This window comes from Pseudopodoces humilis, chromosome 30 (genome assembly GCF_049639895.1).
Source record: "Pseudopodoces humilis isolate 2021_Gansu_Grassland_sample_001 chromosome 30, ASM4963989v1, whole genome shotgun sequence".
Lineage (NCBI taxonomy): Eukaryota > Metazoa > Chordata > Aves > Passeriformes > Paridae > Pseudopodoces > Pseudopodoces humilis.
In genome coordinates, this window is record NC_142229.1 from 3,536,283 (window position 1) to 3,557,578 (window position 21,296).

At 44.7% G+C, this 21,296-nt stretch overlaps 2 protein-coding genes and 1 long non-coding RNA gene across 5 annotated transcripts; 1 reads left to right on the plus strand and 2 right to left on the minus strand.

Moving 5' to 3' along the window:
- Positions 1 to 537: 537 nt before the first annotated feature.
- Positions 538 to 10,765, minus strand: POLB (DNA polymerase beta). Of its 2 annotated transcripts, XM_014259562.2 has the most exons (15): positions 10,600 to 10,765; positions 10,465 to 10,522; positions 10,323 to 10,389; positions 9,724 to 9,798; positions 9,167 to 9,225; positions 8,399 to 8,448; positions 7,928 to 7,979; positions 6,883 to 6,937; positions 6,726 to 6,798; positions 6,171 to 6,241; positions 5,370 to 5,456; positions 4,058 to 4,122; positions 3,401 to 3,540; positions 2,801 to 2,911; positions 538 to 1,277 (listed from the first exon to the last, which is right to left on the minus strand). In XM_014259562.2, the coding sequence occupies exons 1-14, from the start codon at positions 10,658 to 10,660 to the stop codon at positions 2,817 to 2,819; spliced, it is 1,008 nt and encodes a 335-aa protein (XP_014115037.2). In that variant the 5' UTR covers positions 10,661 to 10,765; the 3' UTR covers positions 538 to 1,277; positions 2,801 to 2,816. The 2 variants fall into 2 exon arrangements, with proteins under 2 accessions (XP_014115037.2, XP_005530839.2); XM_005530782.3 differs by lacking the exon at positions 538 to 1,277 and having other exon boundaries at positions 1,406 to 2,911; positions 10,600 to 10,764.
- Positions 10,766 to 12,027: 1,262 nt separating this feature from the next.
- Positions 12,028 to 16,304, minus strand: LOC102108719 (uncharacterized). Of its 2 annotated transcripts, XR_015774717.1 has the most exons (3): positions 16,151 to 16,304; positions 13,430 to 14,810; positions 12,028 to 12,775 (listed from the first exon to the last, which is right to left on the minus strand). XR_015774717.1 is itself a non-coding variant. In XM_014259534.2 (2 exons), exon 2 carries the CDS (start codon positions 14,794 to 14,796, stop codon positions 13,816 to 13,818), a length of 981 nt encoding a protein of 326 aa, XP_014115009.1. In that variant the 5' UTR covers positions 14,797 to 14,810; positions 16,151 to 16,304; the 3' UTR covers positions 13,363 to 13,815. The 2 variants fall into 2 exon arrangements, 1 of the variants encoding a protein (XP_014115009.1); XM_014259534.2 differs by lacking the exon at positions 12,028 to 12,775 and having other exon boundaries at positions 13,363 to 14,810.
- A 5-nt stretch (positions 16,305 to 16,309) lies between these two features.
- LOC148182424 (uncharacterized) lies at positions 16,310 to 20,492 on the plus strand. The gene is made up of 4 exons (XR_015774723.1): positions 16,310 to 16,659; positions 17,808 to 18,939; positions 19,012 to 19,053; positions 19,142 to 20,492. It is a non-coding gene; the product is annotated as an uncharacterized LOC148182424 (long non-coding RNA).
- Positions 20,493 to 21,296: the final 804 nt, after the last annotated feature.

Below are 21,296 nucleotides of genomic sequence, written 5' to 3' on the forward strand. Positions count from 1 at the left end.
CGCTTCGGCCTTCTCCGGGCTCGGCCGCCGGTACAAAGCTGTGCTTCGGAGGGACGAAGGATTCAGTGCCGAGGTAAGGGGCAGCCCCGCCTCACGCAGCCCGTCGGAGTCCGTATGAGACTCCAGCGGACACACTAAAGGCCCTCTCAAACCCTTCACCTACCTACCTTATTAACAAATCTCCTTAATTCCTTGTCATCCCCGTTTGGAACTTGAGCACAGACAAACCCCTTAAGGCCACTATAGCCCTGAATCAAAGCAAGGAGACAGGCCCACCCAATCTTAAGGTAAGGCTCGGTAATTGGGACAAAACCAAACACCGACAGAATGGTGCAGCCAGTATTGCTGACAAAGCCCAACTGTTACTCTGCACATAAATAAGGTTGTCTGTGCACCCAAACAAGACATTATACAGATTCCCTGTGACAAGGTTCACAGCTATTGCCTCACATGATTACCAGATATCTTGCAGTCTAGTACAAGTCTAGAAGAAAAGCCAGACAACTGAGATACAGGGAGTGGAGAGAGAGAGGGAAAAAAAGACACAATGTATATTTATATAACTCACAAAAAACAAGCAAGCTCTCTGAAGAAGTTTTTTTCTTTTTTTTCACATAGAAGAATTCACAGTATTATGGAGAGAGACTGCAAAGCCAACAAATTCCGTGTCAAGGCCGAAGACTGTTGGGGTCAGAGGCACAGGAAATGTGCCCTTATCTGTGATACCTGACTCTGACACCCAAGAAAGAAAATTTCACATAATATCAGGGAGACAGCTGTTAAGTAGAGAAACTGGGAATGTAAGTGTGTAAGTTAAGAGAGTTTTCTTAAGTCACTGGGTAAGAAAGTTTAAGGTTCAAGCTATTTTAGAAAACAAGACAAGATGGAGGACTTTGGGTGTTGTCCCTTTCTCCTTCTTCATCTTCTTCTAGGGATTTTTGGGTAATAATAAGTGATTGGATAGAAGATGCCACAGAGTGCAGCACACAGGTGTCGGGTCATTGGGTCACTAAGAAAAATAATTTACTTGGCATTTGTTAATTGGACAAATAGACATAAAAGACCTTGAAGAGGTTCTTCATTAGCCATTTTGCACCTTTCTTAGTGTATTATAGTTCCTTGTACTCTGTATATATGAAACATAGATAAGAAAAGAATAAATAGCCAAGTCCAAACACGAGAAGACAGCCTCTGTCTCCTTACTCTCAGTCTTGGGGAAAAGAATCCAGTCATCAGTGTCACATCCTGACACAAGACAAAGTTGTTTTCTGGGCAACCTGTTGAAGATGATGGAGAACGCATCAGTGTAATGCTGTGTGCTGCCCAGGAAACATGGCAAACGTATTATGCTTTTTGATCTTCTAAAATTTCAGCTAATAAAGTAATAAACCCCATTACACATTCATGATGGAATAATAAATTTTTTTATTCCTACTGATTACTGAAGAAAACACTAAATATATCAACTATGTATATTTTTACAATGAGGCATCAAAAAACTTCACATAGTACCAACTTAACCTCTTTTCATTACATACTACTGCATGCATTAGCATTGGAGAACATTCCCAGAAAATAATTAAAACTCCTAACAAGAAAAGAAAATAAATGGATAAGTAAGAGCATCAGCCTATAATCTCCATTACTAAGATTAATCAACTCTCCTTATATAAGGACAAGTTAAAAATGTAGTTGCTCTGCAAGCTTAAGTGAGATGAAAATAAGAAATGGTACATCTGTTTTATGATTCAGGTCAAGTTAAGTAGTCGAACTATACAAAATCCTCTCTGCCCTCATAGATGCCAATAGCGAACCTAAGCATTAAGAAACCAAGGGAAGTATTATATTGTTCGCAATAGTCAATTTGACTACATACAAAAGTCTCATCTTTTCAAGCTTGCAGTTCTGTATTACAGTTGCCTTACTGCTACAAGGTATTCAAATACAGTAGCAGCAATACATTCAATGCTCATGCTCTGTAACACATGGAAGCAATAGTTTACTACTTTGAAAAGTTTTAAGTTAACTAACAGAATTCCTGTCCCAAATACAACTAGTAATGCATTCTTGAAGAGACCTTATCTCACTTCCAAAATACCCATTACCTTTCCCAGCAGTTAAAGGGGAAGATTTGACAGGTTTGCATGTAAAAACGGGCAGATTGAATCTACAGGAGTGGTAGCAGTGCATCAATTAATCAGGCCAAACTTTACAAGCTGAACAAAACACAGAGCAATCAATACAACATACCTAGTAACAAAATTCACAGGTCACATACAATAGGAGAATGGCCATCTTAGCATATAGCCCATATTGAAAGATTTTAGAAGTACACAAAACAACTCGTCATAAGCTGCAGCACTTAACACAGGTATGAGAAGATACAGACAGTAGTTGAAAATGGTACTCTTTAGGAGTACTTCATGATATAGCTCGCTTTTTCATTCTATTATCTGCATGTATATAAGAGACAAAGAGATGCTGGATGCACCATCCCCAGAAACATTCAAGGTCAGATTGGACTGGGCTCTAAGCAATCTTCTCTAGTCAAAGATGGCCCTGGTCATGGCAGGGGGACTGGACTACACAACATTTAGGGAGTCCTACCAACCCAAATTAATCTGTGATTATGTGAAAATGAAATCTGACAGGATTTATTTTCACAACACGTTCTGTTCAAGTGCCGTGGACTTGCTTTAAACATCAGTAATGTGCAATTTTTCAAGTAACATCCAAAGTAAGACTATGCACTTTCACATGTTCTTAAAAAGCTATGAAAACATCTCTCTAGGCTACAAACCTAGACAAGCAGTTAGTTATTCACTCCGATCCTTTGGCTCTCGGTATTTCCACTGGATATAGTCAAAGATGTCTTTTTCACACTCTACCGGCAGGGCCTCTCCAGCAACTCCTGCAAGCAAATTACACAGGCTATTTGAAAGGTTGAAAGTCTCTACCATTCAGAAATGCCAAAAGCATTGTAAGATTATGACAAAACTGCTGTAGGTAAAAGACCTAAAAAATCCACCCAGAGCAAACTCCCCACCCTCCAAGAAATTCTGATAAGGTTTACATACTGATTCTTATTAGTGTCAAAGGAAATAAGATAATTAACGAACCAAACATGTGCTGTGCATGGCACAGAAAAAAAATCTTTAAATCAGTAAGACTTCAAGTAGATTAGGAGGCCCAAAGAGGTAACTTTATGCCACAGAGCTGCCTGTATGTAAGTACCCTGCCCCTTCTTTCCGTAATGGTGCCCAATACCAAAAAGGACACTGAAAGACTTCATAAACTATAGCATTTATGAGAAGTATTTCCAAAACATCGTAACCAATTGAAGGAGATCACACAAAGTACGTAACTAGAAAGAATACTCTGTGCAAAGACCCAGACTGACCAGTAACACCCAAGCGACGTATTGTATATTCATTGATTGTGAAGCCCATTTCCAGAGCATGAGTTCTCATGTTCTTATTAAATATATCACTTCCTGTGAAATACAGTACACCACAGTAATACTGATCTTTCGGGATTAGCCTAGAATAAAAAGTAGAAGCGAAGACTTAGAATAAATATATAACACAGAAGTAACAAGCCATTTAGAATTCAGTCATTCAGACACTTTGTATTTCTGTGTCTACATTCGGCAATTCTGTACATTTAATTTGCCCACAAGCCAGATGCGAGAGTGAGCATGCGAAAGAAAGGTTCAGCGTATCTACCCCTACCCAGAAGTTACTGGTGTTCAGCCACTACCTGCTTATGGTGCTTGCACTCCTGCTGAGAATCAATGTCAAAGCAGGATGATAAAATAGGACACAATTCTGAATCTGAATAGAATATCAGGATTTGAAGCACAGCATTACTGCTAATAACCTGTTGTAGCTACTGGCAGCTGTCCAGTGGCTGCCACACTGCAAAGGCATTAGAAACCTAGTAAATGCCATGTTCTGAACATGGAAGTAGAGATTTGAATGCAAAAATTGATGCAAATGCCTACTCGGTACCAGACAGCTAAACTACGGATTTGGGTTGGGGGTTTTGGTGCGTGTACCGGATATCAATTCTCCGATGTGGATAGGCAGTTCCATCTTCTTTATCTGGCAGCTGACAGACACCCTATGAGGCAAGTGAAAGATTCAAATTAAAACAGATTCGAGAATCATCTTTACCTCCCCAGCCCTAAACAACCACTAAATAATACTCAGCCATCCTGGAAAGCAAAGTTAAAACCCTGCTGAATTGAATAAATATTTTACTAGAAGAGCCAGCTATCAGAATACAGTGAAGCACTATTTTACACTGTTATGAGAACTGCTGTTCAGTGTAGCATATGACTGTTTCTTAAATTCTTATTGCACCAGGAAGGATTACGGGACTCCTCATTTCCTTGTCGTAATTATTATCAGGCATATTTCCAGCATGCAGGTTAAGAAAAGAAAAAAAGCCCTGCACTGTCAGCATGGGATCTAAAAAAATTAATGTTCTTGCAATTCATTACTTGCTTTAGGCATCCCACATAATCCCTATTATATCCTAAGCCTAGTACCTTATCCATTAAATATGTTCTGCAGCAGAACTGACACAAAAGCAGACAAAAGTATATTATGTATTAGACAAAATCAGGTAAACATAGTTCTGAGATCAAAGCTTAATGTTTTCAAGATCCTGAGGACACAATTACAGAAGTGGTCACTGGTGCAACTGACAAAGTGATGTCGTGCTGAGGTTCCAGGAAACATCCAGCAATACAGATGCAACTGACGTTACGTGAAGATGGTTATGTCAGCAGAGCTCAGAACTACACAAATGTGGACCTGATTCCTCTGAGCCTGAGAGAATTACAGCCTGTCAGTGGCTGATCTGCTCCCAAAGGAAAGTCTCTTGGGAGCCTCTCTCACTCAAGAACTATCTTTGTAAACCACTTTCTCAAAACAGTTCTGTACAGCTGTGGTTAGTGTGTTTGTCTCTTGTCCCACCAATGGGACAAGAGTTGGTGTTCTGTTTACCAATCATGTTAAACATGTAGCGTAAAACCCTATAAAAGGCTGAAAAGTTCAGAGAATAAAGGCCTTTCCCAGCAACTCGTTCTGGTTTGCTACATAGAACCCACACTTCTACATCATGTCCAACAGCAACACACAAATATCTGTACACTTTCTAATACTGAAATCTTACCATAAGGTATTCCCTAAGAGATAACTGCAGGAAATTCTTGTGAGGTGCAAGCAAGAGAATTAAAAAAACAAGCATACATCACCCCCATCCCCAATTCCAGTAGTCCAAGTAATATATCTTGTATTCATCCTAGCTTCTGTCAGGAAAAGTAATCCCCCCACAACATCCTTCACCCAAAAAACTCTTACCATGAATTTTGTGTCACCTTTAGACAGCATATCTGTGACAAAGTGGACTTTTTCCAGTTGTTCTACAACCTGATGCAAAAGTTTTGACTAGGAACAATGATAACAAAGAAGAAAAAATTACTTCACAAATAACAAGAATATCTTAACTATTTACTAGATAGAGGCTCCTATAAGTGCAGAACATCATTATTATATGTACTGTTCTACATGAAATTTGATCCAAACAGAAAGAAAAGTAACAATAATACTGGGAAAAAGCTAATAAAATTACAGTTGTGTAACATGAAAACAATTTCCACCAATACCCCCACGTGAGATTGCCTTTAGTTGGAAATGACAAATCTAATCCAGCTTTTAAGCAATGAACCTATAGAAGGAACACAAAAAAAAAACCAAAACCACTGTCATTAATACTACCTTCAGACTTAATCCCAAAAGATTACAAGGGCAGCACAAGTTTCCTATCATCTAAATGATTATGCCTACATAAAAAGATACTCAGTTTACCTTTAATCCAGCTAGCTTTACAGTTCTGCATTATAAAAGCACATGAATTCAAGGGGGTGGGGGAGTATGTGTGACAGGAAGAAGAAGGACAGAAGGGTAAAAATAAGCACATTCACTAGTTCTGCAAGAGAAACACAACATAATACATGGAACTGAAAAGTAATTGTAATAAACATCGTGATCCAAGAGAAAAGTTTAATATTACAGTAAATACAAAACCACAGAAAAGCTGCAATACAAGTCTGAGACTATATGCAATGTACAGTACTGATCCACAGCATCTGAGAAACACACCTGTTTGGATGATTCAGATGTGAAACTGGGATGGGTTAGGAGAACATCCATATCGCCACTTGAATCTGCACCTAGGCAAGAAAGAAGCGAAGAAAAACCCTTCTGTGTGTGGCGAAGTATACTAATGGTGGTAAACATATGCCTTACCTCTTCCTGTAAACACATTTTTCTAGCAGAAAATGGTCACTATTGGAAATAATACCAAAACAAAACAACTTAAAGTAAAAGAATCTTGTTTTTTCATCAAAAAGTTTATATTCCACATAGCTAAGAAAATATCCAAAATTTTCTTGCTGTACTCTGTAGCAATGAAGCACAGATGTTGTTAATTCAAAAACAAAGCAAATCACATTACAACACCCTACTCTTTATGGGGTAAGGGTGGAGAAGCAAGGATTTATGTGGGTGTCTCATCACTGAACTAGCTAGTCAAAACAATATTAACAGGAAAGGCTAGGTTCCAGCACAGACTCTGCCAAGAAGAACAATATACATAGTTACTCGCCTTGTTTACTCTAGCCCAAAATAAAGATAACAAGATCACAGAGTACCAACCTCGCCTAAAACTGCCACAGACTGTAGCAATATAGTTTGCATCCAGCTTCTTTATCTCTTTCAGCACAATTTCCTATGCAAAAAGGAAACAAGCGTGTTTAGAGGTGTCAGTCATTCACTGGCCATTAGTACCTCACATTCTTAAAGCGATTCTTACCTGCATTTGCAGCATTTCTTCCCTTGGGATTCTTTTCTCAAAATCTTCGAAGTATCTGCAAATATAAAAATAGAAGTATCTGAAAGAGTGGCAGGGGCAGCATCTTAAAATTTTAGTCAATTAAATGTTTATCAGAGGTAAGAGTACTAACTTACACTACTGTCACATCACAACAAGCTCCTGAGTCTCATCAAACATCTTAGAAAACATCTTGCAAGGTGACAGTAAAAACTCACAACTGCGAGTCTAACAATGCTCAGAACATGGTTTCAGTATTTCCACTGTATACAAAGAGCTGCTATGAGGTGCGAGTATTGTCGTATAACCAATTGGTTAATATTTACATAGCTCTCTGAAAATACAAAAGGCTCCTGACAAATTTCAGCCCTCCAGCAAGCAGGAGGAACAGGTCCCTTGCCCATCTCCTTGTCAGAGATGATCTATGTTGGAAGGAGCTAAATGGAAGCTCACAACTCAAATACATCTCCAGATATATTTGGCTTCCACTGTAAAATTCAGATTGTCATAATGTTGCTTGACTGTGGAGCAAAAGAGGGCAAGTGAAATACCATTTTGCTTTATTTGGTTCACTTGCAGCTTCAGACAAACACAGCTACAGCTCTTCCAGAACCACCACACCAAACAGACACTCAACAAGCAGCAGTCAAGCTGATGAATACAGAGGGATAAACACACATTCCGTGCAGCATTCTCAAGTTCAGATATTCAAAGGTCTTACCTTGTTCACAGCACATTAAAAAAAAAAGCCTGGGCCACTTCTCTGCAGATTGTGAAGAAACAACACCATAACCTCACTAAAGTGATTCTCCATGAGCTAACTGAGGAAGTCACTTGATATTAACTTCCCTATGAATGCAGACTAAGAATTCAAACCCCAATGAAACAAGAGCTCTAAAAAACTGCTGAAAAGCATGGAGAGCATAGGGAGAAGAGAATCTTACTCAGCCTGTGTAACCTGACATTACATCCTGGTGTCTGAAGGAGTCATCAAAAACACCGAGCACTTGTACCCGAGAAAGCTTACTTCAGCCCAATTCGCTGGTGATGGGTCAGCTTGTGTTCAATTTTTCTTAGATCTAGAAAAGAATATCCAAACAAAATAGTTAACTGAGGACTAAAAATCTTACAGTAAGTTTCTACCAATGCAAAGATGACACATGTATAGGATACAGAATGAGAATATAACCTCGAAGGAGGGAATTTCAAACTACATGCATAACAGCTGATAGAAGAACCACAAATGCACAGAGCACTTCTGATAAAAACTTAACAGACCACCAAAGAGCCAAAATCCTTGTTACCATCCACGTAACCTGCATATACTTTACTTTGGATATGTGTGAAATGCCTTAAGCCTGTGTACTAGCTTTATAATCTTATACACCTTTCTCAAAGCCTAGGGCATATATGCCACCACAGTACCACTGTAGAAAAGACAGCTTGACAGAAAAAAAGATTACTGGAATGTGAATCGAGGTCCCATATTTACACTTACCTTCTAAAGTCTTAATTCCTTCCTCGACAAACTTCCTAGCAGCAGCAGGACTGCAAAGAGACAAGGCAACCTGGCATCAGAAACAATAAGAATCTTACAGCACTGAACAGGACATTCAAATTATTTATAACTGTCTAGGTTTTTATAGGCCAAGACTGAAGCAGCTTGTGACGCTTACATCTTTCCAGCATACGCATTTTCAGTTTATGCTTTTGGTCAGCAGAGATCCAAAGGTTGGCCTGCACATTTTTTAGCACTGATAAAACTATATGCTGATGTATAATTGTAAAAAATTAAATAAATCACACCAAACAGGCAATATTGCTTCACACAATAATACCAAATGCATGGTAACACTGCAGCAGTGTTCTGATGGGCTTTTTGTTTGCTTGTTTTTGTTTTGTTGCGTGCTTCAAGGCTCTGCTTCTCCTTTTACAAAAACCCCAAGGCCAGAGTCTCACTTCCACTTTTGTCAGACTTTCACAGTTCCATTCTTGACCTGCATCTCTCTCCTTCCCCTCTCAGCTTGCACACAGGAGCGTCCCACTTCCACTCCTGTACCACAAAGTCCATAGTTCATGATTCTATATTCTTTTGTCTCATTCGATCCTGTAATTACGACTACGGTGTATCAGTGTAGACATTACATCAAGAGCTCAGGCTCATTCTCTTCATTATGCGCAATCACCCACATACTGGTCCTAAGTCTATCAAATGAACAGGAGAAGGGAAAAAAAACCAACCAAAAAAAGCCCAAGAAACTTTTACCCAATGCCAGTGACTCGTGTCAGGAGATTGATGGAAGCACTTGTATCATCTTGTCGAATCTACAAAAACAAAGCAATGCAACCCAAATCCTTCTTTACTCCATTTGCAATAAACAAACAAAAAAGAAGCCTTGAGAAGACAAAACAGCTTAGTCAGACTCTGGTTTGAAGGTTCACTATAAGTCACTGCAAAATAATACCAAGGGTAGTATGGCATATAATAATAATGCCACACATAACTAGCTTGAAAACCGCCCAACTAGCAAACAGCAGGCCTAAAGCATGAAACTCATCAGCCTTCCAGTAACAGAATTCCACTTCTGACAGAAGACCTGCGCATGCTGATTATGTAAGCTAAAATATTTTCAGAACTAGACAGTTTTCTGGCTTTGGCTAAGCCTCTCAATCCTTGATTTCTATTTACCATACACTCTTGTGTTCACCACTCCTAAGACTCTCTAGGGACAACAACAGAATTGTGCAAAGCAAGCAGGCTACTTTGCAAGTCATTGAGAAAAACAACTATTGAGAAACACAAAACAAGAGAAAGAAACCCACCTTTTCCAACTTGCGTAGTTTTCCAGTGGACAAGAACTCATCTATCTTTTCAGCTATTTTAGCACCTACTCCATCCTAAATATTGGAGGGTGAATACAAACAAGTTAATTTCAATGACTTAAAGTCATTCTGTGTGGGAAGCGAGGAAAACTCCCTACAATTTAGAGTCCAGAAAGAACTATGGGACACCTAAGACTACAGTAAAATATTGGACCATAAAAGAGCACAAGAATTCAAGGGTACAATATAAACGGCATAAACACTGTAACACAAGGGCTGCATCAAGTTTCCCCGAAGGAGGAAGTTTGAACAAGGCTTTGATTCTTACTGCTCAAGATCTCTAAATTAACAAAGGAGTAAGAGAGCAAAGGGGAAAGATATTTTTACAGGCCGAGACTGAGACGGCATGCCCAGTTCCAGCTCTGACACCCCCCACAGTGGCCACACCTTGTCCCCGTCCCCGAACTCCGACTCGGATACCGGAAAGAGGCGCTGGTAGAAGCGGGGCTGCACCCACGCTTCCCAGGAACCTCCGGCACCTCGTCCCCGCTCCGGCTGTCCCAGATTCTCCCGCCGGCCACCCGGGCACGAGCACCTACCAGCTTTTTGGCTTCCGCCCCGCTCTGTATCTTGCTCGGATACCGAGAAATGACCGAGGCCGCTTTCCTGCGGAACAGCGTGGGTCAGCGCCCGAATGGGCCGGGGCCCGGGACGGCGGCGCGGCGGGAGGGAGGCGGTTACCTGTACGCGTTGTACTTGTGGATGGCCCGGTTCACGTTGCGCTCGTAGTTGGCCAGCTCTGCAAGAGAACCGCGGTGAGAGCAGCCGTGCCGCGGCCCTGCCCACCCACGGAACCGACAGAGCGCACACACCTACCGGTGAGGAAATCGGTGATGCCCTCGTTGGGGCTCTCCTGGGGAGCTTTCCGCTTGCTCATGGCCGGCACCAGCTCCGAGCGCCCGCGGGAGCTTCGGGCAGCGATCGCAGGGAGGCGCTTCCGGCAGTGGCGTCACGGCGCGTCCGGTCTCGGTCCGGGCGGGGCCGCAGATGCCGGAGAAGAGCGGCAGGAAGTCGGTGTGCCGTGTTACAGGCCCTCCGCACGGCTTGACGTCATCGTAGCTCCTCTTACCCGAGTGTCATAGGCTTCGGGTGTCACCACCCGCGTCTCGAATATCCGTATTTGCCGACCCAGCCCCGCCTCACAATCCTCTTTTCACGCACAGCACACGTGTGTCTGCCTCACATATCTGAGATTTTTGGCCAGTCTGCTTTAGCGGCACTGTTCCAGGCTGTATCGGCAGCTGTGGTGTTATAAATGAAATTAGAATTTTGACAACTAAGTCCCTTGAGTTAATAACAGTTCAATTAAAAATTAATAAATTTAGTAAATTGAATAGTAATTTGGTATAAAACAATACAGTTTAGTAAAAATTACAATTTATATATATAATGTGCCAGTAATTAAGTATGATTAAAGCATAAGCAAAACCGACTGGGTTATGGGGAGGGCTTGTTACCCCACCACCTCACGTACAAAACCAACCCGGGTACGGAGGCTTCCCACCCTGCCTCACGTACAAAACAAAGCACTTTAAGCTAAACTTATATACTGCGCACTTATACGTATTCATTAATGTTTCCCATAAATTTCCTATTTCCGGCGTTTCCGATTTTACGCCACTATTCTTCACGGCGCATGCTTCACTCGTTGTTAGAGGGTCTTCAATCTTCTTTCCGTGGTCTTTTGGCAAAGGCTTCTCCTCTTCCTCGTCGTCCTTTGGATAACCTTACAGGTTTGCGCATGCGTACTAAGCGTTGTGTTATGTAAGTCCACCAATCAGTCCCACATTTACTGATCTTTATGCCCAATGCCTAAAGTCGCTCCAACCTTGTCCATCCCAAGGCCACCCTCGTCCCGGGACATCACCCATCCTCCAAACTACATCCTGTACCTCAATCCCAACATGCAACATCTGTAAAGGGGTGCATCCGCCCTGTCATTTGATTGCTTCCAATAACAACTTTAATAACAGTTACAATTTAGGTAGCACAAATCAATTACATTTATTACATGTGGTATAATACCAAAGTAACCCAGTTTCAAAATACTAGACTACCGAGTTCCAAAATACCAAAATAATCCAGTTTTACAATACCAGAATATCATGTTTCAAAATACAGCCGCACAACCGGTTTGTAAAACCAACACTTCCTCCTCTTCCTCTTCCCCAGTAATCAATGGGTCAGCTTTCCAGGGCTTTGAGCACTCCCAGCTGCACCCACCCAATGGAAACGGTTTAAGATAATGTTATTTAAGGATAATTTGGAGAAAAAGCATTTCTACACAGGAACTCACACAGATCCCATTGGCTGCCCACATCTATTCCTCTCAGTGTTAGCGTTCAGGAACACACATAATCACATATTGATTATATGTAGGTGCTTTATTGAAGCGCACAGAAACCAGGGATATCAGCAACCCAAATCTAGCTCCATCGTCTTTGTCCAAAATGCACATATTTATACAATTTCAGCTGTAGCAGTAATCACTATAACAACCTCATCAATATTTCTTCATTAATATTGCTTCATTAACTTTATCTGTATTGCTTCATGAGAGTTAGCTCATCCTTGTACAAACATGTACGAACCTTATCCCTGGGTGGGTATCTTTGAGACCCCCAAGTACCAGTTCCCGTTACCATAAACATTTCAGCTTGCTAGACCATCCCTAATATCAAGCATTATTGTGGCCTACTTCTACGTGATTTTAAGAAACATTTTCAGAAACATCTAATCCCAATAGTAACGTATTTCCCCCCTTTGAAAGTATTTCACTTTACTATCATAAGTGTAATGCTTTCACTGTATACAGTCCTTTTCTTCTGAGTTTATACCTGATGTTCATCTTTGAATCCACAGTTGTCGTAAGCGTTGTTACACTCTGGAGGACTCGGAGATGACAAATGTGGATGTGGATCTCTGTCCCGTGTCAGTGCCTTTATTATCTTCTTGTTCCAGGATACTCTTTTCTTTATCTCTCCTTTCAGAACTGCATAGATTAACCAGATTGCTAAGAACACAATCAGTAGGATTATCAGACTCTCAGTAATAGATTTGATCCATGAGCTTACATTCCATCCTTCTTGCAGTATAAATGGTCCCAAGAACCACCAACACCCCTTTCCATCTCCCCCAAGTCTCACCCAAATTCTCTCCAAGCCACACAGCTCGGCCACTACCTCCAAAACCCCCTCACAGACTGCCACAGAAGCCTTCCAATCCCCCTCCCTGCACCACAAATGGCCCCAAGAGCCACAAAAGCCTCTCCCAGCTCCCCCAGGATTCCCCCAAACCCCCTCCCAGCCCCGCATGGCACAGAGCAGAAGAGGCTGGTGGACAGGAATATCCCCAGCCAGGAACAGCTGCACTTCAGCAGCGATTTGGGCCCTTTGCAGGGCACATCCCAAAAGGTGAAAACCCAGGCCAGGGACTGGGACAGACAAACAGAATTCCTGGAGAACAGATGGGCTCAGGTGGACACATTCTGCCAGCACAAGTATGAGATTGCGGCCCCATCTGCCCGGCCTGGGCAACCCCACAATGCCCAATCCTCCCAAAAAATTCTGTGAACTAACCCCAAATTCACCCCCAAATCCCGGTAAAATGGTGCCGCTTTAGATCCCTTTACTTAATTTATTTTTACCCCGGTTCTGGACGTTTCAATGCGATAAAGATGGAAATTATTCAGGTAGGAAAACATCTCCAAGATCATCCAGCACCGCTTGATGCCACCAGAAGAAACAATTGGACAGAGCACACAAGATCTTTTTAAGGCGTAAAGCTAAGAAATCAGATCTTAATGAATTTCTAATGTTGATTTGACTACTGATGGATGTTCGTGCCCTTGTGTTCATCCAACCCTAATGTTTGCCTCTGGGAAACCAGGAGAAAGTGGAGACCACTGGCCAGGTGTCTTCCCAATGTGGGTCACCGGGAATGTGAGCCACCAGGGCTCTGCCCAGTGTAGGAGATAGAGTTGGAGCAGCGCATGAAGCTCTTCCTGTAGTCATGGCGTTCTCAAGGCTTCCCTTACCGGTGGCTCCGTTGGTGATGGGTCAAGGATGAGCTCCAGGAGAAGCTCTTCCCACACTGGGGACACTCGTAGGGCCTCTCCCCAGTGTGGATGCGCCGGTGGGCGGTGAGGTTGGAGTTGTGCTTGAAGCCCTTCCTGCAGTCAGGGCAGCGGAAGGGCCTCTCATCCGTGTGAATCCGTTCATGTATGAGGAGATCTGAGCTGGTGTGAAACCTCTTCCCACACTCCGGACACTCGTAGGGCCGCTCCCCAGTGTGGATCTTCTGATGGGAGGTCAGGTGGGAGCTCTGGCTGAAGCTCTTCCCACATTCCAAGCACTCATAGGGCCTCTTCCCAGTGTGGATCCTCTGGTGGACAATCAGGCTGGAGCTCTGGATGAAGCTCTTCCCACATTCACCACACTCAAAGGGCCTCTCCCCAGTGTGGATCCTCTGGTGGCGGATCAGGTAGGAGCTCTGCCTGAAGCTCTTCCCACATTCGCCACACTCAAAGGGCCTCTCCCCAGTGTGGATCCTCTGGTGGCGGATCAGGTGGGAGCTGTCTCTTAAGCCCTTGCCGCATTCCACACACTCATAGGGCCAATCCCCAGTGTGGATCATCTGGTGGCGGATCAGGTGGGAGCTGTCTCTGAAGCTCTTCCCACACTCAGGACACCCACAGGGCTTCTCCCCGGTGTGGATCATCTGGTGGCGGATCAGGTGGAAGTTCCGCCCGAAGCTCTTCCCACATTCCAAACACTTGTGAGACTTCTCCCCATCCTGAAGCTGCTCATGGACCACCAGACCGGTGCTCCGGCCACCTTCCTGGTACAGGGTGGGTCTTTCCTCCTCAGAGCACCCCAGGCTGGGGTTGGAGCCCATCCTCCTGTGGGACCTCCGGGGCTTTTCCTCCCCCTCGGATTCCTGCGCCGTGGAGCCACTCAAAACGGCCTCTTCCACGAGGTTCTGCTGTGGGGATTTGTCCTCCCTGGTCTCCATCTTCAGCTCCTTGTCTGGGGGAGGAAGGACAAGGAGAGGATGGGATGTGCCTCTGTGCCAGAGGGAAAAAGGAAGGAGATACACCCACCCGCCATCCCCGGCAGGACAGTGTCGGCAGCGGGGTCATCCTGCAGCCAGGGCCGTGCTGGACTGGGAGATGGAGCAGGAGAGCCTCATACCGAGAGTGACCGGAATTAGACTGCAAGTGACTGGCATCATACTGGGACCGGCCATAATCATATGGGGATTATAGTGGGTGTGATTGGACCTTGACTGGGGATTACTGGCAGCTCCCAGGCCCATGCTGGGAGCCAACTGCATATAGACTGGGAGCAACTAGAAATGACAGGTTGCATGCTGGTGACAACTGGCATGTACTGGGAGTGACTGGGACAATACTGGGGGCAACTGAACCATGCTGAGGTAGCTGGGAGTGCCTGGCTATGACTATAAGAATGCTCAGAGCAGCTGGGATACACGGGGAGCATCTGAGACCGTGCAGGTGGTGACTGGGACCACACTGGGTGCAACTGGGAAGGTGCTGGGGGGAACTGGGACTACACTTGGAGCAACTAGGGGCAGGTGTGAGTGACTGGGACCCTGCTGGGAGATACTGACATCATACTGGGAGTGACTGTGACTACACTAGGGGCAGTATGCTGGGAGAACTGGAAGCACACTGGACAAAAGCTGAAGTAACTGAGAGCAACTGGGACCGTACTGCGGGAAAATTGCATCATAATAGGGAATGACTGGGAGTGACTGGGCTCATGCTGGCAGGACCTGAGATCCTTTCAGGTGGCAAGGGGAAGTCATCAGCATCGTACTGGGACTGACTGGGCTCATACAGGGTGTGCAGAGGAGGAAACTGGAACGCCCACGGAGGGAGGACCTGGGCTCATCCTGTGGCAGCGACTGCCGGCACCGGGAGCCCCGAACCCCTTTCCCGGCCATTCCGCCCCTCCAGCCCCAGCAGCCCCCCGCCGGGGTCCCGGGAATCCCAGGGGTCCCCCCGCCCTCGGGATCCCCGCTTTGGGGCTCTGCTCTCTCTGGGGTCCCGCTCAGGGAAGCCGCGGCTCTCCCGGGGCTCCCCAAAACCACTCTCCCCACGTGGCGCCGCAGAGCTCGGGGGGGCCCGGCCCGGGAAGCCCAACCCCCACCGCGGGGGGGCCCGCATCCCCCCGGCCCCGCCACCGGGACCCCCCAGAAACACCTCCCGGGGACCCCCGATCTCCCCCCGAGGGGCATCTGCGGCTCGGCTGCGGAGCCCTGCGATCTCCACACATCTCCCTCCAAAAGCCCCAAACCCAGGGACCCCCGGAGTATTTGGGGCGAGCTTCCCCTCCCCGGGCACCTGCGGGATGGCGGGCGATGATCCCGGGGGGGCTGCGAGTTCAGGCGGCACCGGAGCCGTGCGGATCCCTCCTCTCCTCTTTTCCTCCGTGATCCTATTGCTGCTCCGCCTCTTCCTTCCCTCATCCTCCTCCTCCTCGGTTCCCGAAGTCCTCGCGGCCCTCGGGAGAAGCGGGGATGGAGCCGGGACAGGTCGGGATGGGCGGCGCGGGGATCTCTCGGCTGCTCCCACCCGCTGGGGGCGGGGGAACCCAGCCCGGGGAAAAGGAGAGGGAAGCTGGGAAAAGTGGGGGTTGCAGGTCCAAACTGGGGCCCCTGCGGGGTCCCGAGTGGAGCTTTCAACTTTCCCCTTTTACCTTGTCGCACCCTCTCCTGAGCCCCAGAAAAGGGAGGCGTATTTCGAAAAACAGGGGTTTAAACTGAGGGACGAAGCTTCCTTTTCCATAATTGCCCGTGTTCAAACTGAAGAGAAATCCGCTTCCCCTGCAATTTTGACGGTCTCAATTGGAGGTAAGTCTACCTTTCCCGTGCTGTTAGGGGTATTAAATGATAGGGAATCCCCATTTTCCATTATTTTCCACTTTAAGTGGAAGGGCAAACCCTTGATGATGCTTATTTATAGGTCTGAATTAAGGGAAAAATTCCTCCTTTTCCCTCACTGGAGAGATTGATAGTGAGGAAAACCACTCTTTCCCCAATATTTTTAGGGGGTTAAATTAAAGAGGAGAAACCCTTTATTTGCCACTGAATCGGTTTAAGTGGAGTTAATTAGTTTAAGAAAAACCCTATTTGCTTATTTTAAAGGGTTCAGTTGAAGGAAGTTCTGCTTCTTTCAGCATTTCAAGGGTTTAAAGCTGCATTTCAGGGCACTTCTATCCATGCCCTGGCACTAAATATTTCCAACGGGAGCGAGCCCAGTACGTACGTAATGCTAATGCCACCCAGAAGTCTATTATTTTTCTTATTTTCATTTATAATTCAGAGAGCCCTGATTAGAGGTCCCAATGAGACTTACACCATTCATGTCACTAGTATTCTTCTCCACCCTAATCAATCACATGGGGAGTGCTACTTAGTAATCACTAAGGAATAATTATGCAAGTCCACAAACTATCCAACTTATCTAGCTACACTGCCAAAACACAAGGTTTTGCTTCTTACTGGCTTTTTACTCCGTTGCTCTAAATAGTTGTAGCAAAAAAAGAAAACGTTGGCCTTTTCCTGAAGAGTTTTCTTCTGCATGGAACCCCTTACTCACCTCAAATTTAAGTCAGAGGAGCAAAACAGCTGCAGCTCCTCTGAGGGCTTTTATACCTGGTGGGATTTGCCGCCTCCCTTTTCCCAGGCATCGTGGGAAAAAGAGGCAGGCTCAATCAGGGGTATATTAAACCCCGGGTGTGCTAAGGGTCATTATTCCCTCCTAGGGAATCAGCTGGGATAAAGAGCTGTTCTCTGATTTCAGTGAAGAGAATCTTTTGGCTTACTTAAGCCTGCTCTCAGCAGGTACTTTTTGGGTACCTAAAGTAACAGAGGCTTTGAAGACAGCTTGAAGAAAATAGTATTAAACACAGGGAGCGTATTTAAGTTCATGATTTTGGATTGTGGGTTTTAGGGTCATAAGGTGCTTTTGTAATGACTTTTCTTCTTGGGTTTTTAAGGGTGATTGCAATGTCCTCAGGATTTAGATCAAGTAGGATACTTCAGATTCTCTCAGCAGATTCATCACGTCACAAAAGGAACCAGCCCCTGTGGCAGCTTTCCCCAGCACCCGATCACTCTCCTGCATGGATTTGCATCAGAGAGATAAGTCAAGGGCTGTGATTGCAGAGGGGATCAAAGCAGGGCGGTGGGTTAGGACACACAGCAGTTAGGGGTTTTGCGTCAGCTGTGGGGAGGAGGAGGTTCAAGAAGCAGCCCCTTAGGTCACACTGAGGGAAAGCCTCACTTTGGCTCACAGTGTTGAGGTATGCAGGGCAGAGCAGTCCTAGGGTGTGTTGTGTCACTTGTCTGTTGTGCTTTCTGTGCCTGCTGTCCATCTTATGTTGTATGTCTCTTGCCTTAGCCCTTCTAGGGGCTTATCGGAAACCTCAGTGTCATTCTTAGCATCTCCCCGTTCCTTGGCCCAGTGCCAACACCATCAAACCTTTGATTTGAGAGCGCAGACACGCATCGGAATGGCCTTTCTCTTTAGAAGCATGAGTTGGGTGTCTTCTTAGGTCTTGTTCTGAGCTGTATCAACAGCTATATGCAGCAATGTTTCTTTACAGTGGATAAGGACTTGTACCGATTCAAAGGCAGGCAGAGGATTCCAGCCACAGGATTCTCAGGCATCTATCTCTGCGGTTCTTGGAACAAGTTGTACCGTTAGCATCTTTTTCCTCCAGGGTTGTCTGAGCCTGGCAGGCTCGCCTTCGGTCCCTCCTCGGTCATCTCGTTCAGCATTCTCTTGGTCTTCGTGAAGACTCACTTGTCTCAGAGAGATCTCTCCCTATTGTGCCCCCTCATCTTCTGTCTCACGCTTCATGGGTGTCTGGATTTGGTCAGGAGCTGCTCTGCTCTGCTGCCTAGCCAGGTTGTAGGTGTTTAAGGACAAATCCTGGGCGCTTGTAATTGGAAATTTGTAATACGGGCTGTAGTTGGAGTCCAGGTGGTATTCTTATGTTGACACAAGTTGTCTGGAGCTGTAAAGTTACCCTGCAGCACTTTGACGTTTATCTTTCTTTCAGATGCAGATGGATTAAACCTCGTGGCAGAGCGCCCCATCCCAGATGAGGGGGTTCCCCTGAGAAGGTCAGTCAAGGTTTTTCTTTGCAGCAGAGCTGCAAATGGTCACCGTGTTACAGCTCTGTTCTTTATTTTTAGGAAGTAAAGCTGGATAGGAGCAGTCATGTTGAAGCAGGCAAGGTGAGCATTGATAGGTAGACAGATGCAATTGTGCTTGCTGGGGTCTCAGTTTCTGGTGTAACTGTAATCTCTTGTTGTTTTATTTTAGGTGGTCTACTTGTAAGATGTCTGTCATGGAGTTACTTTACCTTTAAGAAAGTTTAAGTTGCTGGGAACTGCCTGGAGTCTTTTCTCCTGACCAATTATCGGTCATTGCTGAGAATTGACAGCATTTTAGGCCATTGAAAAGTGGGATCAACTTGTGAACCCTACCTTAAAGTGTAAAACCAGAGCTCTCTTGGTTCTCTTTGTTTCCTGGCTGGGAAGGGTGGCAGAGCTCCAGGCCTCCCGTTCCCTGCCCAGGCCATGCGGCCGGGCGGGGACTGGGCTGGGCCCAGCGTCTCCCGGCCGGGGGATGCGGGCCCTGCGGAAGGTTTTCTCCGGGCTCTGGCCGGGCTGGGCCGAGCCGATCTCTGGCTCGGCTGCAGGTTTTTTGCTGTAACTAAATTCACTAGAAACTGCTGAGTGAAGAAAGAGAAAGGCTCTAGACCTGCAGCGGGCTGGGCACAGCGACTACACTCTCCAGAGCAGCCATGAGGAACTTTCCATCGCAGACGGCTCCAGCTCCTGCACCGGCCGAGGCCACAGAACTACCTACAACAGCCTGGGCAAGATTTTAACTCTTTCATTACCCAGATGAGACTTGCGGATTAATCTTTTTATCCAGAGAGAGAAAAAGAGAGTGATCAACATGAAAAGAGACTTTATAAACTACCAGTGACAGGAAAGAAAAGAAGCTTCAGGAAAAGGTAGAGAATTAAGAAGATGCTTTAATTAAGCTGAAATATCTTTCTGTTAAAACTATGGAAATGGACAATAACGTCTTGAAAACACTCCTTTAATTCATGACAGTATATAGGGAGGAATAGAGTGTTCAAAGTGTAAATTTGAGTAAAAAGTAGAGTAATTATGGTACAGTGAAGTGCTGGAAGATTTGAAGCCTTGAGAGGCAATGAGACAACTGTTTTCTAGTGAAGCTCACAGAAACAGATGAAGAAGACTTTTTGCCTTTGAATATCTTATCCTTAAAAATCCCATCCCTAGACTCATGGCCCATACACACTTCAGAGTGATGTGAAAATGGGAGGAGTGGGCTCTAATAATAGCAGCTCTGGGCAGCTAACATTAGGGCAATGGAAAACTATAACAAAAATAGTTTTTCTTGTGAGAAACTCCATAAATTAACAGGAAGAAACTTCTGTTTCTCTACAAAGACTGATGAAAAGACTGTAGCAAGAATTGGGACTGTTTTAACCATCAAAGTTCCAAAGTTTTTGTCTCTTTTGTCATGTGAACAAGGGAATAGTGGGTAGACAGGGGATGAAAAGGTTTTTCTGGAAGTTTATTCTGGTGTTCTTATTATTGTAGTTTGTCAATAAATATTGAGAGACCGCCAGCTATTCACCAGTCTTCACAGAAGTAATTGTGAACGCCGTTTATTTCTATCTTTAGCACACCTTTTATAGGGTTTTACAGGGTCTGCGGGCAGAGCAAGCTACTATTGGCTAACACACACAGTTTACATTTTTTCTCCTACACACAAGAATATTGTTTTGCTTTACTCTCTCTTCTGCATGAAGGTTTCAAGGACTTTAGCCTTTAATATCATGACTTATTTCAAAGGCTGGTTTGTGCACACAGGCCTTTACTAATATATAAAATATAGCAACAATTCCCCCTTTCTCTTTTTGCACAAACTAGGCTTTGGATAAGATAACATACAACTTAGACTCTCATTAATACTCAATCTCAATTAATACTATACTAAGACATCTCAATTAATACTATAAGTAAAGTCCGTCCCCCTTCTAGCACAAGAGACCTCAACCATCCAGTGATGCCCCAGCTGGCAAACCAACTTCCAATGGGGTCACTATCTTCCTTCAGGGCACGTAACACATCCTGTAGCTGTTGTAGTTGCTTCTGGATGGAAACTGAATGATCAGTAAGATTCAAACAGCACATGCCTTCAAATTCCTCACAACCGTGTCCTTGCGCTAAGAGTAAAAAGTCAATTGCGGCTCGATTTCATAATACTGCATGATGTACGCTACTCACATGGGCTGAAAGCTCACTTAACATTTTGGATGTTAAATTCAATTCTTCCTTAGTCTAGCAAGTGAGCCTTTTTGGAGTTGCTAGGCCTTAATTCATTCAAGCTTCACTTTGACTGTTTGATGTTCTTCATTTTGCTAGCTATATTC